The sequence below is a fragment of the Salvelinus sp. IW2-2015 genome, linkage group LG27 (assembly GCF_002910315.2).
Source record: "Salvelinus sp. IW2-2015 linkage group LG27, ASM291031v2, whole genome shotgun sequence".
Lineage (NCBI taxonomy): Eukaryota > Metazoa > Chordata > Actinopteri > Salmoniformes > Salmonidae > Salvelinus > Salvelinus sp. IW2-2015.
In genome coordinates, this window is record NC_036867.1 from 18,198,632 (window position 1) to 18,218,160 (window position 19,529).

Below are 19,529 nucleotides of genomic sequence, written 5' to 3' on the forward strand. Positions count from 1 at the left end.
ACCCACTGTTCCTAGGCCGTCATTGAAAATAAGAATTAGTTCATAACTGACTTGCCTAGTTAAAAAAAGGTAAAATAAAATTTAAAAAAATACTGAACAAGCAAGGAAGGAGAAAGATGACAACAATAGAGGCTAGCTAACTTATTTGGAGACATAAAAGCGCAATTTGCCGTTCAAACAATAGCAAAGCAGCTATCCCGACACTGATTTGGTAAATAGATGGATTGGACTGTAGAAATTGAACAATTCAAATTCATATAGATGCAAGGACTGACCAATATATAGTTTACTTGTAAACATGTTTTGAGAATACAAATGTTAGTGTTTGTTTACAATTACTTTGTTTACAAAACAAATTCGTAAAACAAGCTTATATTTTGGGTTATGATGAGGGTAAGACATTTGAACTCACGGAGGTATTCATAAGTTTTACTCTTCAAGAATTTTAAAGACCCAAAATGGATGCAGAAATCGCAGCTTTCCCCCTTAATAATTAACGTGGCTATACCTTGTAGAGATACAATAAAGGTGAGCTAATCAGAAAGCTACTATTATAGTTACACGTGGGGAACGTTCGCTAGTTATCATTGGTAGCTAGCTATATGCAACTTGCTTGCTAGCAAAGTAACGTTAGCTTTGCTTTTGACTGATCTAATGTAAGCAGCATCGCCACATATCAAATGTTGGCTAGCAAGCTAGCTAGCTAACGTTAGAGAGATTAACTTACAATGTACTCTCGAACTTGGCTGTGAAAATTCTGCTCTCTGATAGTAACATCGTCTTCTTCCATTCTTCATATTGCAAATGCAAGTCAATTGCCCCACTAAATACTAGTCGTACAACTGACGTCCATAAAACCTGTCTATGGTCAACAGAAAAAAACGGCTCAGGCTACATACACTTCTGTGACTAGTATTCTGCCAGCAGCACAAACGATAACGTCACTTTGTATGGTAATAACAAAAACTTCAAAATAAAATCCCGCATTTCAAAACATTGCAATAATATATTTAAGCAATAATGTCCGAGGGGGTGTGGTATATGGCCAATATACCACGGCTTAGGGCTGTTCTTACGCACGACGGAACGTGGAGTGCCTGGATACAGGCCTTAGCCGTGGTATATTGGCCATATACCACAAACCCCCCAGGTGCCTTATTGCTATTACAAACTAGTTACCAACGTAATTAGAGCAGTAAAAATACATGTTTTATCAGCTATACGGTCTGATATACCACTGCTGTCAGCCAATCAGCATTCAGGGCTCAAAACACCCAGTTTATAAATGCCATTTAGCAGACGCTTTTATCCAAAGCGACTTACAGTAATGCGTGCATGCATTTTACGTATCGTGGTACCAGGAATCGAAACCACTACATTTTACTTTTTTTTWATTTATTTTTTACATTTTAGTCATTTAGCAGACGCTCTTATCCAGAGCGACTTACAGTAGAGTGCATACATTTTATTACATTTTACATACTGAGACAAGGATATCCCTACCGGCCAAACCCTCCCTAACCCGGACGACGCTATGCCAATTGTGCGTCGCCCCACGGACCTCCCGGTTGCGGCCGGCTGCGACAGAGCCTGGGCGTGAACCCAGAGACTCTGGTGGRGCAGCTAGCACTGCGATGCAGTGCCCTAGACCACTGCGCCACCCGGGAGACACTACCGCAGCGTTACAAGCGCCATGCTCTACCAATTGAGCTACAAAGGACCACAATGTGTATAACTCATTCAAATTGTATTGCATTTTAATCAATGGCCAATTTTATTGTGTCAACAAGAAAATGCAATAAGTAATTTATGAAAACATAAAAAATAAAATAAAAATTATAACACCAATTATGAAAAAATACAATGTTGACACTGGTATGTTAGGCTATAGAAAGAACACTTTAGCTGAGAAAGGTAGAAAAGTTGTGTGGAAAATACTCAGTAGGGTCTCTCTCTACTAACCAAATATAGTTTGTTTTGGAGGGCGACTGTTTTATAGGCATATGCATTTAGTCCTGCATGTTATATTAATTCCAAAAATACATTCATGTACTGTTGTTGTGTTGAGTATCAGTTGTAAAGACAAAACACTTTAACTGTTTTTTGGGGCTCACCCTGTTTGCTTCCTGTGTGAAATCAAATGTAAACAAAGACAAAATGTAAACAATGATGGAATGGCATACCTGTTAAAGACCTATATTAACCTAATGGTGCTGATAATGGTTGTATCTTTACATATTTAAATCAGCCCAAGGCCAGCCTTGACATGTGCCATAAAATGCATCAAGTCAATCACTTGGCAAATTAAATATTTTTGAGATAATATGCGATCCCGTCGATGTGGATAGGGGCATGCTCCCTCTGCTGTTTCCTGAGGTCCACGATCAGCTCCTTCGTTTTGTTGACGTTGAGGGAGTGGTTATTTTCCTGGCACCACTTCGCCAGGGCCCTCACCTCCTCCCTGTAGGCTGTCTAGTCATTGTGGCCAGTCATGGGTGAACAGGGAGTACAGGAGGGGGCTGAGCATGCACCCATGTGGGACCCCTGTGTTGAGGATCAGCAAAGTGGAGGTGTTGTTTCCTACCTTCACCACCTGGGGGGGCGGCTCGTCAGGAAGTCCAGGGCCCAGTTGCATAGGGCGTGGCTCAGACCCAGGGCCCAAGCTTAATGATGAGCTTGGAGGGTACTATGGTGTTGAAGGCTGAGCTATAGTCAATGAACAGCATTCTTACATAGGAAATCCTCTTGTCCAGATGGGATAGGGCAGTGTGCAGTGCCATGGCGATTGCATCGTCTGTGGATCTATTGCATGCATGCAATATATATGCAAATTGAAGTGGGTTTAGGGTGTCAGGTAAGGTAGAGGTGATATGATCCTTAACTAGCCTCTCAAAGCACTTCATGATGACAGATGACAGGAATTTGTGTTTCCTTTTTGTTGTTGAGTGTGTATTGATTTCAGGACCATGGATAGCACCAGGTAATTTAAAGCTGTGTTGCTGGATATGACGCAGTCCCCCTCCAAAACGACACATATTTGGTTAGTAGAGACCCTACTGAGTATTTCCCACCCCACTTTAGCTGAGACAGGTAGAAAAACATTATCTCTAAAGTGTCAACAAGTATCCCATATACTGTGTATTGCATTGCAGTGATTGGAGTGGATGGAGTAAGGGGTCACAAGTACTCTCTATTAAACCCGTTGCCCAGAACAAGAGACCCATTTCATTTTTGCAGAACCTATTGAGTAATTCCAATAACATATATTTGTATTTTATTAAAAGTGTATTTCTTTAAATATAGCCTACACAACAGCTTTAAACATAGCAGTACTGGTGTAAACTTTCAAAAGAAATGCTGATATAAATAATATAAGAAAAAAAAGAAAATGCGTCAAATTATAAATTTATTTTTTCGAAGGTGGCTACAATGCTGTGAAAAAATTATCGATATTCGCATAGTTTAGCATGTCTTTGCAGGGGGCTCTTATTTTTTTGTTTTTTATTCCGCGATCGTGCTTCAGCATAATATCCTGCTGCTAGGAGAACGGTTATTCAGCCAAAACCCACTGAATGGGTTGTTACTAGTTAACACAGTTACAAAGTCCTAATTATGGCTAAACCCCGCCGATTTCTAAAATGTATCTTGTTAAAAACTGATTTTAAACCTTAACTCTAACTTTAACTACACGGTTAGCCTATATTGTATATCATACAAATTCATGAAAACGCACAAAAAAACTCGTATTCATTTAAGGTTAGGTTTGGGCATAAAGTTAGCAGTGTGGTTAAAATTAGGGATACGTTTAAAATCAGATTTGAAGAAGCTACATCGTAGAATAGGCGGGGTGTATACATAATTATGACTTTGTGGCTGTGGTAACTAGTGACGACCAAAAATAAATGACATCATCATTCCGCGCTAAAAATGATAATAATTTGTTGTGTTTCCTGAGTCGTTTGTCAACAAAAATGTCATGCCTCATGAAGACTGGATACATGTGTCTAATTATTTGACGTTTTAAGATAGTTTTGTTCAACTATTTCGAAGTAACGACGGTAGGGTCTATTTCACTTAAGTAGGTGGTAGGTAACGTTAGCCTTTTGCTTCATAGACGAGCTTTTTTGCTTCAGACACAGGCATGTTTGTTTCTTGCCAAGCTTGAAACTCGTAGACCCATCGAAAGGAATTCAATTATAAAAGTCAGTGTCTTTCGTCAAGTAACAATAAGATCATAGTTAAATAGATAACGATAGTTATCTCTGTTGCAAAGTTGAAAGCCAAGAGGGAAGGAAAGACACAGGAAATTTGTTAGCGGTGGTGAGCTACAATCCACCAATCACATGAAGTGTGATGTAAACAAGAAGCAGATGGGGCACCTGCTGCCATGCAGAATGCTCTTCATGGACCTTGTGGCTGTGTTATCTAGCGGGGGCCCGTTAGCGTGGCACGCTCGAAAGAGAAAATCATATCAGCTCTGATTTTGTAGTGCCTAGTCTGTTCTCCTCTTTTTTTTGGTAAACTTTTCGGCATGTTCTCTGTGAAATAGGCTACAGCAGTTTTGTACCTTTTCCCACCTTGGCTTAGTGCTAGCTGACAGACACCCAGGCAGTGTTGCCAACTAATTTTCAGAGTAAGTTCCTAGAGGCAGGTTGATTTGTTGCTAAATGACGTTGTGATGTCATTGCGTGATAACGTAAAACTGCGTCATTACGTAGAATACACAATAGCGTTACACAAAATGACTGGCCATCTCGGCGGAAAATATGATTTGATATTTGTTCGGGTACAGACTCCCGCTCTTTTCTGTACAATTTTGATTGAGACATGTTGATTGATGTTGTAAGTTCTGTTCAAGATCAAACATTCGTGACCAACTATATTCACTATACCAACTATATTGGGTTTGGCTCGTCGAACCCGTACTACTGCTGCTGCATTCAGCCGACAATGATTTGCAATGTACTGAAATTGCTGCTGGCCTTCTGCTGACGTCACTCACAATGCACTTTTGCAGCCAGGCACGTGTGTTGTGACTGAGTGTGTGACAGAGAAAATCGTTTTTGTGTCATTTAGAAGGAAAATACGTGCATTTTAGCGTTTGAGTCACTTTTCAAAAGTTGCTAAAAGTTCAAAATAAATGTTTAAAAGTAGCTAAATTTGTTGCTAGGTTCTGTTTGAAAAAAAAAAGTTCCCAGGCTAGTCTGAAAAGTTCCTAAATCTAGCAACCAACTTGCTAAATTGGCATCATTGCACCAAGGGTAACTGCAGCTCAATATGGCAACTGGAGTATGGACGAGTGGGTGTGTCGAAAGGAGTGGGTGTATGGAAAGCGAATCAGCTAATTGGGCAGGTTTGTTGCCACACAAGAACGTTTTGCGTGGCTGATTGGAGTGCACAATGAGTCGATAAGTCTGCAATGGTGTTGTATTGGCCTGCCTGCCGACTTGAAATACTTCTTACTGGCTATCACGGTCATGTCGCTGCTGTAGCTAAAGTGGCATTTAACAAATAAAAAATAAACGTATACTAATGCAAATCCATATGTGATATGGGGTTATGTTTATGCTACCTACCCTTAAAAAAAGATAATAAGTGAGGGGAGTGAGCTAAAAAACTAAGTTGAACCCCTTAAAAAAAAATACTATCCAACCTTAGTTCAACACCTAGCGACCTCACCAAGCGATTTTTTTTTTGCCTTTTGGTATAATTGTTTTGGAATGACAGTCACAGAAACCTGGGCTCGAGTCTCAGTCAGGGTACTCCCCTAATTAACTAAATTGGTGTCAGGTGCTGGATAGCACCACATTTGGGCCCTATGGGCCCTGGTCAAAAATGGGGCACTATATAGGGAATAAGGTGACATTTGGGATGCAGAAAAGTAAGGGAGCTAGTTACAGTCATCTAAGAATTACGATTGAATCCTAATGGATTTGTAGCAGATGTAGTTGTCTAGAATTCTGTTCTCTGTTGGTGACCTTTAGTTTACCTTTAGTTCACCCCTGTATGCTCCTCTGATAAGGGCACAGAAAGAAGAAAATAGTATTTTGTAACAACACAGTCTGTGTGAGAAAAGGAGTAACCATTAACCTGTGAATGATCATTAGCTTGTGGTTTGTTTGATTTACGTGCTGTGTGACTTGTCTCCAGTTCCTTTATAAGCTAACCCCCTCTGTTTGATTAATGGGAAAGTGGCAGTTCACACCTTGCCTTCCTATTAGCATTATCTCTTTCAGTCAGGTTTATTCCCCACCTGTCAGTAAATGACCACACACAATCAAACTTGAAACACACACACATTCACATACCCTTCAGCAATTCAAGGTTCCAATGACTTGCTTTATTTTCTGTTCTTTGACACAATGTACCATTTTGCAGGTGGCTAATTTCTTGGAGAGAGTGGTGCGGACGTTTGACGGAATGTACAAGAGCCCGGTGGCCATGGTGGCACATCTCTACAACTTCCAGGTGGTGCACGCCCTCCTCACCTTTGACATCCTGAAGATGCTGGTTGGGGCCTTCACCGAAAAAGGACATTGAGCTGGTTCTGTTCATGCTGAAAAATGTAGYCTTCGCCCTGCGGAAGGATGATGGCGTGGCTCTGAAAGAGCTCATCTCTGGGGCCCAGCGCAAAGCCAGCGGTGTGAGCACCAAGTTTCAGGATGAAAACAGGGTACGGTCTGTCACAGCTACCACACAACACCACTCTCAACATCACCCTCTGTCTATACGCTGAAATGCACCTTATTGGTGGTAACGCTTTCGAACATGGTCTTTTAACATTTTGCTCATTTAGCAGCTCTTATCCAGAGCAACTCGCAATTAGCATTCCTTAGCAGTCATAAATGAATAACAAGCCAACTCTCTTCTGAATGTCATCTCTGTCTTTAGGTGCGCTTCATGCTGGAGACCATGTTGGCTCTGAAGAACAACGATATGAGGAAAATCCCGGTCCATGACCCAGAGCCTGTTGAGAGTGCAAAAGCTACAGAGAACTCTGGTGGGATATGGATCTGATTAACTTAATACTTACTAACAAACTGTGATATCATAACCTCAAAACCATTCTTTGCTCAGCCATGAAATACTATCCATTGTTGATGTTTCAACCACAAGAATATATCACTTGTGCATTTTAGCTAAAACCACCAGGGGGCACTATAATCTCACATAGCAGTTTATCTTTAAGCAATAAGGCACGAGGGGGTGAGGTATATGGCCAATATTCCACGGGTAAGGGCTGTTCTTAAGCACGACACAACGCGGAGTGCCGAGATACAGCCGTTAGCCGTGGTATATTGGCCATATACCACAACCCCCCGAGGTGCCTTATTGCTATTATAAACTGGTTACCAATGTAATTAGAGCAGTAAAAATAAATGTTTTGTTATACCTGTGGTATACGGTCTGATATACCACGGCTGTCAGCCAATCTGCATTCAGGGCTTGAACCACCCAGTTTATAATATAGGTTTGCGCACCCAGATGAGGGGAGTGTGAAGGAGTAAGGTGAGGTTGCCCCTAGATGCTGATCTTGGTTCAGTTTAGCATTTACCCCACTTACAGTTAAGGTTGAGATTGGGGAAGGGGAAGCTGTGCCTAGATCTGTAATTAGGTGAAACTTCACCCCGGAGCATTATGTGAATAATGTTTTAACTGTTGTGTTCAGATCTACCAGAGTTCAGGGGCCAGTGATGTGAAGCTGAGGGTCTCTTTAGAGAACCTCTTGGCTGCAGAGCAGGTGGGCTGCTGGTGGATCGTGGGCTCATCGTGGAGCAGAGCACCCATGATAGGTGACCAGGGCAACATGACATCAAAACAGACAACTGCCGAAGGAAAGGTACTGGAACCATAAAAGATCTGGGGCCGTATGCAACCAGTGTCTCAGAATAGTCCTGCTGATTCAAACCATATAATCTTATTTTGACGGGGGGGACCTGATCCTAGATTAGCACTCAGAGATGCTTGGTACATATGGCCCCTGGTGTTCCACCAAATCATTACTGCAGCTCTTTCATATGAAGATTTGAGAAGAGAGGTCGGTGGCTGGCTAGGCACTGGCTATTATCAAAGCCTAATTTACCAAAATTACTGGCACCCCTGACTGGCAATGCACAAACAATACTTAAAAAATATAAACAATATAATTATGGAGATAAACTCAAAATACCAAGATGTGAGAAATACTGTACTTTATTCATGTTTCAATGGAACCCAACAAAATCATTCAATTATTTAATACAAAATACATTTAACCAAAATCAAGGTTTCATAATTATTGGCACTCCTCATTTAGAACTTAGTGCCACCACCTCTGGCAAGGATAACAGCATGGTCTTTTCCTGTAATGTTTGACAAGGTTAAGGAACACATTTGTAGGGATTTTGGACCATTCCTCTATGCAGATCCTTTCAAGATCCTTCACATTCTTGGGTTTGCGCTTATCAACTGCCCTCTTCAACTCAGCTCACAGGTTTTCGATTGGATTGAGGTCCGGCGACTGAGATGGCCATGGCAGAACATTGATTTTGTTGTCACAGAACCATTTCTGTGTGGATCTTGAGGTGTGTTTTGTGTCATTTTCTTGTTGGAAAGTCCACATACGGCCAAGTCCCAGCCTTCTGGCAGAGGCAACCAGATTGTCAGCCAAAATTGCCTGATACTTGGTGGAATTCATTATGCCATCAATCTTAACCAGTGCCTCTGGAATTAAAACAGCCCCTAAACATCACTGACCCACCACCATATTTCACCGTGGGTATGAGGTGCCTCTCCTTGTATGCATCTCTGTTTCGACGCCAAACATGCTGATGCTGTATCTGACCAAAACGTTCAATTTTGGTCTCATCTGACCAGAGCACCTTCTTCCTATCATAATTTAAATGACGTTTGGCAAACTCCAAGCGCTTGCGTCTGTGTCTTGGGGTCATTAAGGGCTTTCTTCTGGCAACCCTTCCAAAGAGCCTGTGGTTGTCTGATGGTGCTTTTTTAAACCTGGTGACCTCAAGACGCCACCAAGGCCTGCAATTCTTTCACAGTGATTCTTGGGGATTTTGTTGCTTCTCTCACGATCCTCCTCCCTATCCTGGTGGGCAAAATGGATTTGCGTCCTCTACCCGTGATGTTTTCGACTGTTCCATATCTTTTGAATTTTTAAATAATTGCCCTGACAGTGCTCAGTGGTATATTCAATCGTTTGTGGATGTTCTTGTAGCCATTACCAGATTTATGAAGGTCTACGACCATCTGTTCCTTTTGAACTGCCAGTTCTTTTGTTTTCTTCATGGTGTTAGATGGCATGCGTGTTACCTCTTTTTTATACTCTAGTGAAAAAGGAAGTGATGTAATGGCTCAATATAGTTCATTAACACTTAGATAAACTTAAATAAGTGGAATGTAATTCCTTGTTTAATTTTGGTGGATGTTATTTACAATAACATTTAAGGGTGCCAATAATTGTGAAACCTTGATTTGGAAGACATTGATTTTTAATTAAATCAATAAATTATTTTGGGTGTGTTTCATTTGAAACATTAATAAAGTACAGTATTTCTCACATCTTGGTATTTTGAGTTGTCTCTCTAATTATATTGTTTATATTTTTAAGTATTGTTTGTGCATTGCCAGTCAGGGGTGCCAGTAATTTTGGATCCCACTGTAGCTCCAACAGCCAGTGACATAGGCTATTAACTGAAATTGACAAACAATTTCACCAAATGTAAAAACCAATGTAGCCAAGATACAAAAGCGATAGCCTCAGATGGCGACATATTTCATATCATCCGACAAAATGGCACACTGCTCAACTTAGCTCGGCCATAGACTGATGTAGCATCCAGTTACATTTCATTCAACTACACTGCTCAAAAAAATAAAGGAACACTTAAACAACACACTGTAACTCCAATCACACTTCTGTGAAATCAAACTGTCCACTTAGGAAGCAACACTGATTGACAATAAATTCACATGCTGTTGTGCAAATGGAATAGACAAAAGTGGAAATTATAGTAGCAATTAGCAAGACACCCCCAATAAAGGAGTGGTTCTGCAGGTGGTGACCACAGACCACTTCTCAGTTCCTATGCTTCCTGGCTGATGTTTTGGTCACTTTTGAATGCTGGCGGTGCTTTCACTCTAGTGGTAGCATGAGACGGAGTCTACACCCACACAAGTGGCTCAGGTAGTGCAGCTCATCCAGGATGGCACATCAATGCGAGCTGTGGCAAGAAGGTTTGCTGTGTCTGTCAGCATAGTGTCCAGAGCATGGAGGCGCTACCAGGGAACAGGCCAGTACATCAGGAGACGTGGAGGAGGCCGTAGGAGGGCAACAACCCAGCAGCAGGACCGCTACCTCCGCCTTTTTGCAAGGAGGAGCAGGAGGAGCACTGCCAGAGCCCTGCAAAATTACCTCCAGCAGGCCACAAATGTGCATATGTGAAATTGTTTGTCTAACAGATTTTGCTCCGCTCGTACAGGAGTAATAAAGGCCTAGTGGCACTATTTTGGTGGGGGGAAGAAATGCTCCCAAATGTCTTTAAAAAATATATATTATTTTTAATTGTGATTTGTCAGGGGGTGCTGCAGGACCCTCAGCACCACTACTTCCCACCGCTATGAGTGAAGGAGGTCCATTTACCCAGGTTGTTTTTGCTAGCTAGCTTCGTTCAGTTAAAGGGATGAGACCACCAAATTATGTAGACACGCCCAAATGTGCAGAGCTTACCACACAACATGTTTAGGCAATACGCATGTGCAAAATATGAAATCATCTCAATGCAACAAATGCTTTCTGCCCATATAAGACATGTCTATGTCCTGGAAAGTTTACTGTTACTTACAACTGTCATGCTAATCACATTAGTGCACGTTAGCTCAACCATCCCAGTCTAGGGACACCCATCAGAAAAAAACATAAAATATCCCAAAATAATGATTATTTGTTATTTTCTTTTATCAATACAGCTTTTTAAAATTGTTATTATCATTTTTTTACGCACTGCCTACCCTGACTGCATATCACTACATTTGAGCTGAACTAGACCACATTTTCAATGTGTTTTACTGATCATAATGCCATTTTTCCTTCATCTGTCTACTCAGTTCAGCTTAAAGATCTTAGACCTGGCCTGGAAACGGAGAATGAACAGACATAAGGAGAAATATCTTCTGCGTCATCATGACCAGCGATGATTACCTGGATGCCTTTTGAGAAGCTGATACGGTGTGTTTTGTGTCCCTACCCTTCTGCACTGCTGAAATGCTCTCATACCAAAGCTAGACGTTGTCACAAGTTTCAGTATGTGACACTACATTATTTTCTGTGTACAGGATGGGGCTAAAGGACCAGCAGGATAGAGAGATTGTCCACCTGCTGATGGATTGTTGCCTCCAGGAGAAGAGATTCAATGCCTTCTATGCTGTACTGGGAGATAAGTTCTGTGAGCATGACAGGCGGTTCCAGGTAAGAGAACAGGGCCCGTAATTATAAAACGTGCTGATCTAGGAGTGCTGGAGTGCTGAGTGCTGATCTAGGATCAGTTTAGTCTTTTAGATCATAATGAGTAAGATTACATGGACATTGGCCCTTCAAACCCCCTATTATATAGGTCCTGGATGGCAGGAAGCTTGGCCCCAGTGATGTACTGGGCCGTTCGCACTACCCTCTGTAGCGCCTTATGGTCAGATGCCGAGCCGTTGCCATACCAGGCGGTGACGCAACCGGTCAGGATGTTCTCGATGGTGCAGCTGTAGAACCTTTTGAGGATCTGGGGGCCCATGCCAAATCTTTTCAGTCTCCTGAGGGGTAAAAGGTTTTGTCGTGCCCTTTTCACGACTGTCTTGGTATGTTTGGACCATGATAGTTTGTTGGTGATGTGGACACCAAGGAACTTGAAACTCTCGACCCGCTCCACTACAGCCTCGACAATGTTAATGGGGGCCTGTTCGGCCCGCCTTTTCCTGTAGTCCACGATCATCTCCTTTGTCTTGCTCACATTGAGGGAGAGGTTGTTGTCCTGGCACCACACATCCAGTTCTCTGACCTCCTCCCTGTAGGCCGTCTCATCATTGTCTGTGATCAGGCCTACCACTGTTGTGTCGTCAGCAAACTTAATGATGGTGTTGGAGTTGTGTTTGGCCACGCAGGTGGGGAACAGGGGAATACAGGAGGGGACTAAGTACAAACCCCTGAGAGGCGCCAGTGTTAAGATCAGCGGGCAGACGTGTTGTTGCCTCTCTTACCACCTGGGGGTGGCCCGTCAGGAAGTTCAGGATCCAGTTGCAGAGGGAGGTGTTTTAGTCCCAGAGTCCTTAGCTTAGTGATGAGCTTCGTGGGCACTATGGCGTTGAACGCTGAGCTGTAGTCGATGAACAGCATTCTCACATAGGTGTTCCTTTTGTCCAGGTGAGAAAGGGCGGTGTGGAGTGCAATTGAGATTGCATCATCTTGTGATCTTTTGGGGCGGTAATGCGAATTGGAGTGGGTCTAGGTGTCCGGGAGGATGCTGTTGATGTGAGACATGACCCAGCCTTTCAAGGCACTTCATGGCTACCGACATGATGCCACGGGCGGTAATCATTAGGCAGGTTACCTTCGCTTCCTCGGGCACAAGGGTCAGTTTTTCTTAGCAAGGGAGGAGAATTCTCCACCTGGTTGGACTGTGAGGATCAAGTACAAACTCAATGATATCCTTGGGCATGCTGTAGTCTTCAAATCTGGTGGAGAAGTTGTCCCTCGGCTGCTTGATTTAATCTTCCATCACCTGTGTGACAATGCTGCGGCCTGGTCCCTCTGCCTGTCGTTTCTTCATGTGCTAAGGTGCAGTAGCCTTCCAGATGACAAGTCCAAATCGAACAACTCAAGCTTCCTAGTAAAGGCCTCAAGTTTTTCCACCATGTCACTTTTTTCCCTCGTCCTTGTAACTGCAGATTTAACCCTTTTAAATGACAGAATGTCAGCCAAAAAAAGCTTGGTGTAGTTCAGTTAACTCTTCAATGTTTCTGCGTCGGGCCTCTGTCTGGGGCGGAGTGCCACTTCAAAGGTTCCATGCTTAGATTCATAATGACGTCTGAGATTTAAATGTTTTATTTTAATTTTATTTCACCTTTATTTAACCAGGTAGGCTAGTTGAGAACAAGTTCTCATTTGCAACTGCGACCTGGCCAAGATAAAGCATAGCAGTGTGAACAGACAACACAGAGTACACATGGAGTAAACAATAAACAAGTCAATAACATGGTAGAAAAAAAGAGAGAATCTATATACAAGTGTGCAAAAGGCATGAGTAGGCAATAAATCGAATAATACAATTTAGCAGATTAACACGGAGTGATAAATCATCAGATGATCATGTGCAAGAAGAGATACTGGTGTTGCAAAAGAGCAGAAAAGTAAATAAATAAAAGCAGTATGGGGTGAGGTAGGTTAATTGGGGGGTAGTTTACAGATGGACTATGTACAGCTCAGCGATCGGTTAGCTGCTCGGATAGCAGATTTTTAAAGTTGTTGAGGGAGATAAAAGCTCCAACTTCAGAGATTTTTGCAATTCGTTCCAGTCGCAGCAGCAGAGAACTGGAAGGAAAGGCGTCCAAATGAGGTTTTAGCTTTAGGATGATCAGTGAGATACACCTGCTGGAGCGCGTGCTGCGGGTGTAGCCATCGTGACCAGTGAACTGAGATAAGGCGACTTTACCTAGCATAGCCTTGTAGATGACCTGGAGCCAGTGGGTCTGACGACGAACATGTAGCGAGGGCCAGCCGACTAGGGCATACAGGTCGCAGTGGTGGGTCGTATAAGGTGCTTTAGTAACAAAACGAATGGCACTGTGATAAACTGCATCCAGTTTGCTGAGTAGAGTGTTGGAAGCTATTTTGTAGATACATCGCCGAAGTCGAGGATCGGTAGGATAGTCAGTTTTACTAGGGTAAGTTTGGCGGCGTGAGTGAAGAGGCTTGTTGCGAATAGAAAGCCGATTCTTGATTTGATTTTGGATTGGAGATGTTTATATGAGTCTGGAAGGAGAGTTTGCAGTCTAGCCAGACACCTAGGTACTTATAGATGTCCACATATTCTAGGTCGGAACCGTCCGGTTGATGCAGATCGGGCGTGGTGCAGGCAGCGAACGGTTGAAAAGCATGCATTTGGTTTTACTAGCGTTTAAGAGCAGTTTGAGGCCACGGAAGGAGTGTTGTATGGCATTGAAGCTCGTTTGGAGGTTATAATAGCACAGTGTCCAAGGAAGGCCGGAATAATAGAAGTGTCGTCTGCGTAGAGGTGGATCAGGGAATCGCCCGCAGCAAGAGCAACATCATTGATGTATACAGAGAAAAGAGTCGGCCCGAGAATTGAACCCTGTGGTACCCCCATAGAGACTGCCAGAGGACCGGACAACATGCCCTCCGATTTGACACACTGAACTCTGTCTGCAAAGTAGTTGGTGAACCAGGCAAGGCAGTCATAGAAAAACCGAGGCTACTGAGTCTGCCGATAAGAATATGGTCATTGACAGAGTCGAAAGCCTTGGCCAGGTCGATGAAGACGGCTGCACAGTAATGTCTTTTATCGATGGCGTTATGATGCGTTTAGTACCTTGAGCGTGGCTGAGGTGCACCCGTGACCGGCTCGGAAACCGGATTGCACAGCGGAGAAAGTACGGTGGGATTCGAGATGGTCAGTGTATCTGTTTGTTGACTTGGCTTTCGAAGACCTTAGATAGGCAGGCAGAGGATATAGGTCTGTAACAGTTTGGGTCCAGGGTGTCTCCCCTTTGAAGAGGGGATGACCGCGGCAGCTTTCCAATCTCAGATGATACGAAGGAGAGGTTGAACAGGCTGGTAATGGGGGTGCGACAATGGCGGCGGACAGTTTCAGAAATAGGGGTCCAGATTGTCAAGCCAGCTGATTTGTATGGGTCCAGTTTTCCAGCTCTTTCAGAACATCTGCTATCTGGATTTGGTAAAGGAGAAGCTGGGGAGGCTTGGGCGAGTAGCAGCGGGGGCGGGCTGTTGGCCAAGGTTGGAGTCGCCAGGAGGAAGGCATGGCCAGCCATTTAGAAATGCTTGTTGAAGTCTTCGATATCACGGATTTATCCGTGGTGACCGTGTTACCTAGCCTCAGTGCAGTGGGCAGCTGGGAGGAGGTGCTCTTGTTCTCCATGGACTTTACAGTACCCAGACTTTTGGAGTTAGAGCTACAGGATGCGAATTCTTGCTTGAAAAAGCTGGCCTTTGCTTTCCTGACTGACTGCGTGTATTGGTTCTGACTTCCCTGAACAGTTGCATATCGCGGGGGCTCTTCGATGCTATTGCAGTTCGCCACAGGATGTTTTTGTGCTGGTCGAGGGCAGTCAGGTCTGGAGTGAACCAAGGCTATATCTGTTCTTGGTTCTGCATTTTTTAACGGAGCATGCTTGTCTAATATGTGAGGAAGTAACATTTAAAGAATGACCAGGCATCCTCGACTGACGGGATGAGGTCAATATCCTTTCAGGTACCCGGCCAGGTCGATTAGAAAGGCCTGCTCGCAGAAGTGTTTTAGGGAGCGTTTGACAGTGATGAGGGGTGGTCGTTTGACGCGGACCCGTGCGGATACAGGCAATGAGGCAGTGATCGCTGAGATCTTGATTGAAGACAGCAGAGGTGTATTTGGAGGGCAGGTTGGTCAGATAATGTCTATTACGGTGCCCATGTTTACGGATTTAGGGTTGTACCTGGTGGGTTCCTTGATGATTTGTGTGAGATTGAGGGCATCAAGCTTGATTGTAGGACTGCCGGGTGTTAAGCATATCCCAGTTTAGGTCACCTAACAGAACAAACTCTGAAGCTAGATGGGGAGCGATCAATTCACAGATGGTGTCCAGGGCACAGCTGGGAGCTGAGGGGGTCGGTAGCAGGCGGCAACAATGGAGAGACTTATTTCTGGAGAGATTAATTTTTAAATTAGAATTCGAACTGTTTGGCATAGACCTGGAAAGTATGACAGAATTTGCAGGCTATCTCTGCAGTAGATTGCAACTCCTCCCCCTTTGGCAGTCTTATCTGACGGAAAGTTTTATAGTTGGGTATGGAAATCTCAGAATTTTTGGTGGCCTTCCTAAGCCAGGATTCGGACACGGCAAGGACATCAGGATTGCAGAGTGTGCTAAAGCGGTGAGTAAGCAAACTTAGGGAGGAGGCTTCTGATGTTGACATGCATGAGGCCAAGGCTTTTTCGATAGCAGAAGTCAACAAATGAGGGTGACTGGGACATGCGGGCCTGGTTTACCTCCACATCACCCGAGGAACAGAGGAGTAGTAGGATGAGGGTGCGGCTAAAGGCTATCAAAACTGGTCGCCTAGAGCGTTGGGACAAAGAATAAAAGGAGCAGATTTATGGGCGTGGTAGAATAGATTCTGGGCATAATGTGCAGACAGGGGTATGGAGGGGCGCGGGTACAGCGGAGCAAGCCCAGGCACTGGGTGAAGATAAGAGAGGTTGTATCTCTGGACATGCTGGTCTCAATGGGTGAGGTCACCGCATGTGTGGGGGTGGGACAAAGGTATCAGAGGTACGGAGAGTGGAACTACAGGGTCCATTGCAAACCAAAACAATGATAATGAAAACTAGCCTGAACAACAGTATGCAAGGCATATTGATATTTGAGACAGACATACAATAAGGCATAAGTGATTGCAGGTCTTGATTGGGAGACTAGCTAAACAACAGGTAGAGAACAGCAATAACAGAGGTGCTACTAACACAGCAACAACAGGTAAAAATGGCGACGACTAGCAGAGAGGGTCGGATTACTCAACACAGACCTGAGTTAAAAGCGAAGGCGACAGAATAAGAATAAAGGGAGTACCTGAATTAATGGACAGTCACAGATGCATCAACTATGAGCCAAGTGATCATAGTGTCCAGGGCAGCCGTAGATGGAGCAGAGGAGGCCTCCACTAAGCTAGCACGCGCGTTAAAGTTACCCGAGGGTGGTCTGCTCAGACGGAGGGGTTGCTGCTCAGACGGTGTTGTCGACAGAGAATCCAAGCCAGATGGCGACGCGGAAAGAGAGGTTGAATTGTAGAATTGTGTTTGCTAACGGTGCTAGCTTCGTGGCAGTGGCGCTAGCTGCTAGCCGCAAGCTAGCTGTGAGGATCAGAAGCAGTGGCTCAGGGATATGTACAGAGATCCGCGTTGTTGTCGAGAGACAGTCCGATTGGTAAAATGTGTGAGTAATATCCAGGTAATAACAGGGCTGGTGTCTGTTGCAGAAGGTAAAAGCTACTAGCAGCGGCCAAAAAAAATGGCTAAATTAGCTTGTAGCTGGTATTTGAGCCCAAGAATTCGCTGTAGAACTCTCAGCTAGCCGGAGATGGCCTAGCTCGAGGCTAGCTCAAGGCTAACTGGTGCTTGCTTCGGGACAGAGGTGTTAGCCAGTAGTAGCCACTCCGTTGCAGCTAGCTAGCTGTGATGATACCGGTGTTGTAATTGTCCAGAGCTTGCGTCAGGAATCCGGTGATGTGGTAGAGAAAAAGCAGTCCTATATGCTCTGGGTTGATATCGCGCTTGCAGACTGGCAGGTATTGGCCCGGTATTGAAGCTGGCTGTGTCCGAGTTGAGGGTGAAGACCGCAGCAGTGGCTAACTGACTACTAGCTAGTAGCTAGTTATCTGGCTAGTATCTGATTGGGGTTACGGTTCTAAAGTATAAAAAAAATAGCAGGTCCGTACCACATTGGGTGAGGCGGAATGTAGGAATGTATATTCAGTTCCTAGATGGAAAGTGAAATTAAAATATATACGAAATGTATACGAAAAATACGAAGACTATTTACTATTTACTATTTACACGCGACAGGACAATACAGGACAATACAAACACACGTCCGACTGCTACGCCATCTTGGATTCAAGATTTGATTTGCACGCAGTGACATTTTCATTGCAAATAAGACACACTGGCTTGGCATTGGGAAAATATGGTAAGTTGAACGCATATCCCTCTGTCCATTCTTCCCTGAAATGGACAGAGATTTGCGTTCATCTTACCATATCCTCGATTTTTATTATTCACCTTTCTTTTGATACTTTTTGAGAGCAAAATTTTCTCTTGCAATGAAGCTAATTGTTCTGAACGAATGTTGACGTTAAAATGAGTAGTGTAGCCTAAAGTAGGCTACGTAGACTTGTTTTTCCCATCAATCAACTCACAGAGAAAGAGACAAAAATAATAATTGAATAGAGACATTGGTCATTTTATGAGCGTAATCAAATCAAAATGGTTATTTTCACTGAATTTATTATGTGCTAATCAGATGTGTTAAATTGTGTTCAATTTGTAATGTAGGCCAATTAGTTGTGGTAATATTATATGCTAATTATGTTCTGGCCCGCCGACTATTAGGTCAGAATTATTTTGTTGTTGACGAACCCTGGTTTAGAATACATTTTATCAGGGTCAGATTCTTCCTCCTTTCACCTAGTCATGAAACATCTTTGGCCAGAGTCCTTTGGCTCTCCTGTAAAACTGCACCGCTGAGGGTTGACCATGTGAAAAGTCTGGTATCAATGTCTGTCATTGTGTTGTGTCTCGTCAGGATTTCGGGAATTCCCAAGCTAGGAATGCTGCGGGAGGGCTTGAAGCTGTTCATCAGTCACTTCCTACTGAAGAATGCCCAGCCCCAGGGACCAGCTGAGCAAACAGGCCTTCTGTCAGAGCGAGCCGAGGTCGCCACCAAGGCCATGGAGGCCAAAGAAACCAAACTCAAACTGTAAAACACACACAGACACGTTCGGACTGGGAGAATGCCAGGAGAACAAAAGAGACCTGTTTGGAGAAAATTTTCTTTATTACAAAGAACAAACCCATCAATTTAATTTCAAGACTGAAGCAATGCTGTTTTGTTTGAATTCATTCAAATTGAATTCGTTGTCATAATGGAAATTGCCTTTGTCTATATATTTGTACAGAATGCCAAGTTATTCTGTTTTTACCATGTAACAATGGTATGCAGTCTACTAAAATGCATGTTTCAGATGAATAGACGATTAATAATGTAAACATTTGAGATGTGCATAAGGGGAAATAATAAACATTTGCATACTGAATTCATCTGATTTGATGGGTCTTGATACATGTGAATGTGTTTCCTGTATGTTATGTCTCTGGAATTCATGAAAGCTTATTTGCATAATGTCAATACACTGAGCTCACTTTCCAGGCGGACGCAGCGGTTATGTGAAATAATCCTCTCGGGTGACAGTGGGAAACAATGTCTCAAAGTTCATACAGAATTTACATGACCGTCATCATCACTGCATACCAAATTTGGATTAAACTTATGGAYTTCTGACCTTGTCTACTAATGTTCTGTATTATGTCACGTTTTGTGTGGACCTGAGGAAGAGGAGCTGCTGCTTTCGCAACTGCTAATTGGGATCCTAATAGAGTACCAGTTGTTTGTGGTCATATTGATGTTACATTTTACCAAAGCAGTCTATTGAAGTTTTACATTTGAATCCCTAGTTGATAATTCAGCTTCCTCTCAAT

At 43.4% G+C, this 19,529-nt stretch overlaps 2 protein-coding genes across 2 annotated transcripts in view; one reads left to right on the forward strand and one right to left on the reverse strand.

Moving 5' to 3' along the window:
* Positions 1-935, reverse strand: part of LOC111953529 (limb region 1 protein homolog) — a 62,908-nt gene extending 61,973 nt beyond the window's left edge. Inside the window, exon 1 of the mRNA XM_023972880.3 lies at positions 728-935. Within this exon, the coding sequence (XP_023828648.1) occupies positions 728-790 (63 nt within the window). The 5' untranslated portion in view covers positions 791-935. The remainder of the gene's footprint in view (positions 1-727) is intronic.
* A 3,002-nt stretch (positions 936-3,937) lies between these two features.
* On the forward strand, positions 3,938-19,087 carry LOC111953252 (nucleolar MIF4G domain-containing protein 1-like). Its single transcript, XM_023972405.2, is given in 11 exon segments — positions 3,938-4,633; positions 6,379-6,525; positions 6,527-6,673; positions 6,892-6,974; positions 6,976-7,000; positions 7,670-7,840; positions 11,104-11,147; positions 11,149-11,206; positions 11,208-11,224; positions 11,332-11,464; positions 18,577-19,087. Coding segments are annotated over 10 exon segments (882 nt in total). The 5' UTR covers positions 3,938-4,633; positions 6,379-6,420; the 3' UTR covers positions 18,676-19,087.
* Positions 19,088-19,529: the final 442 nt, after the last annotated feature.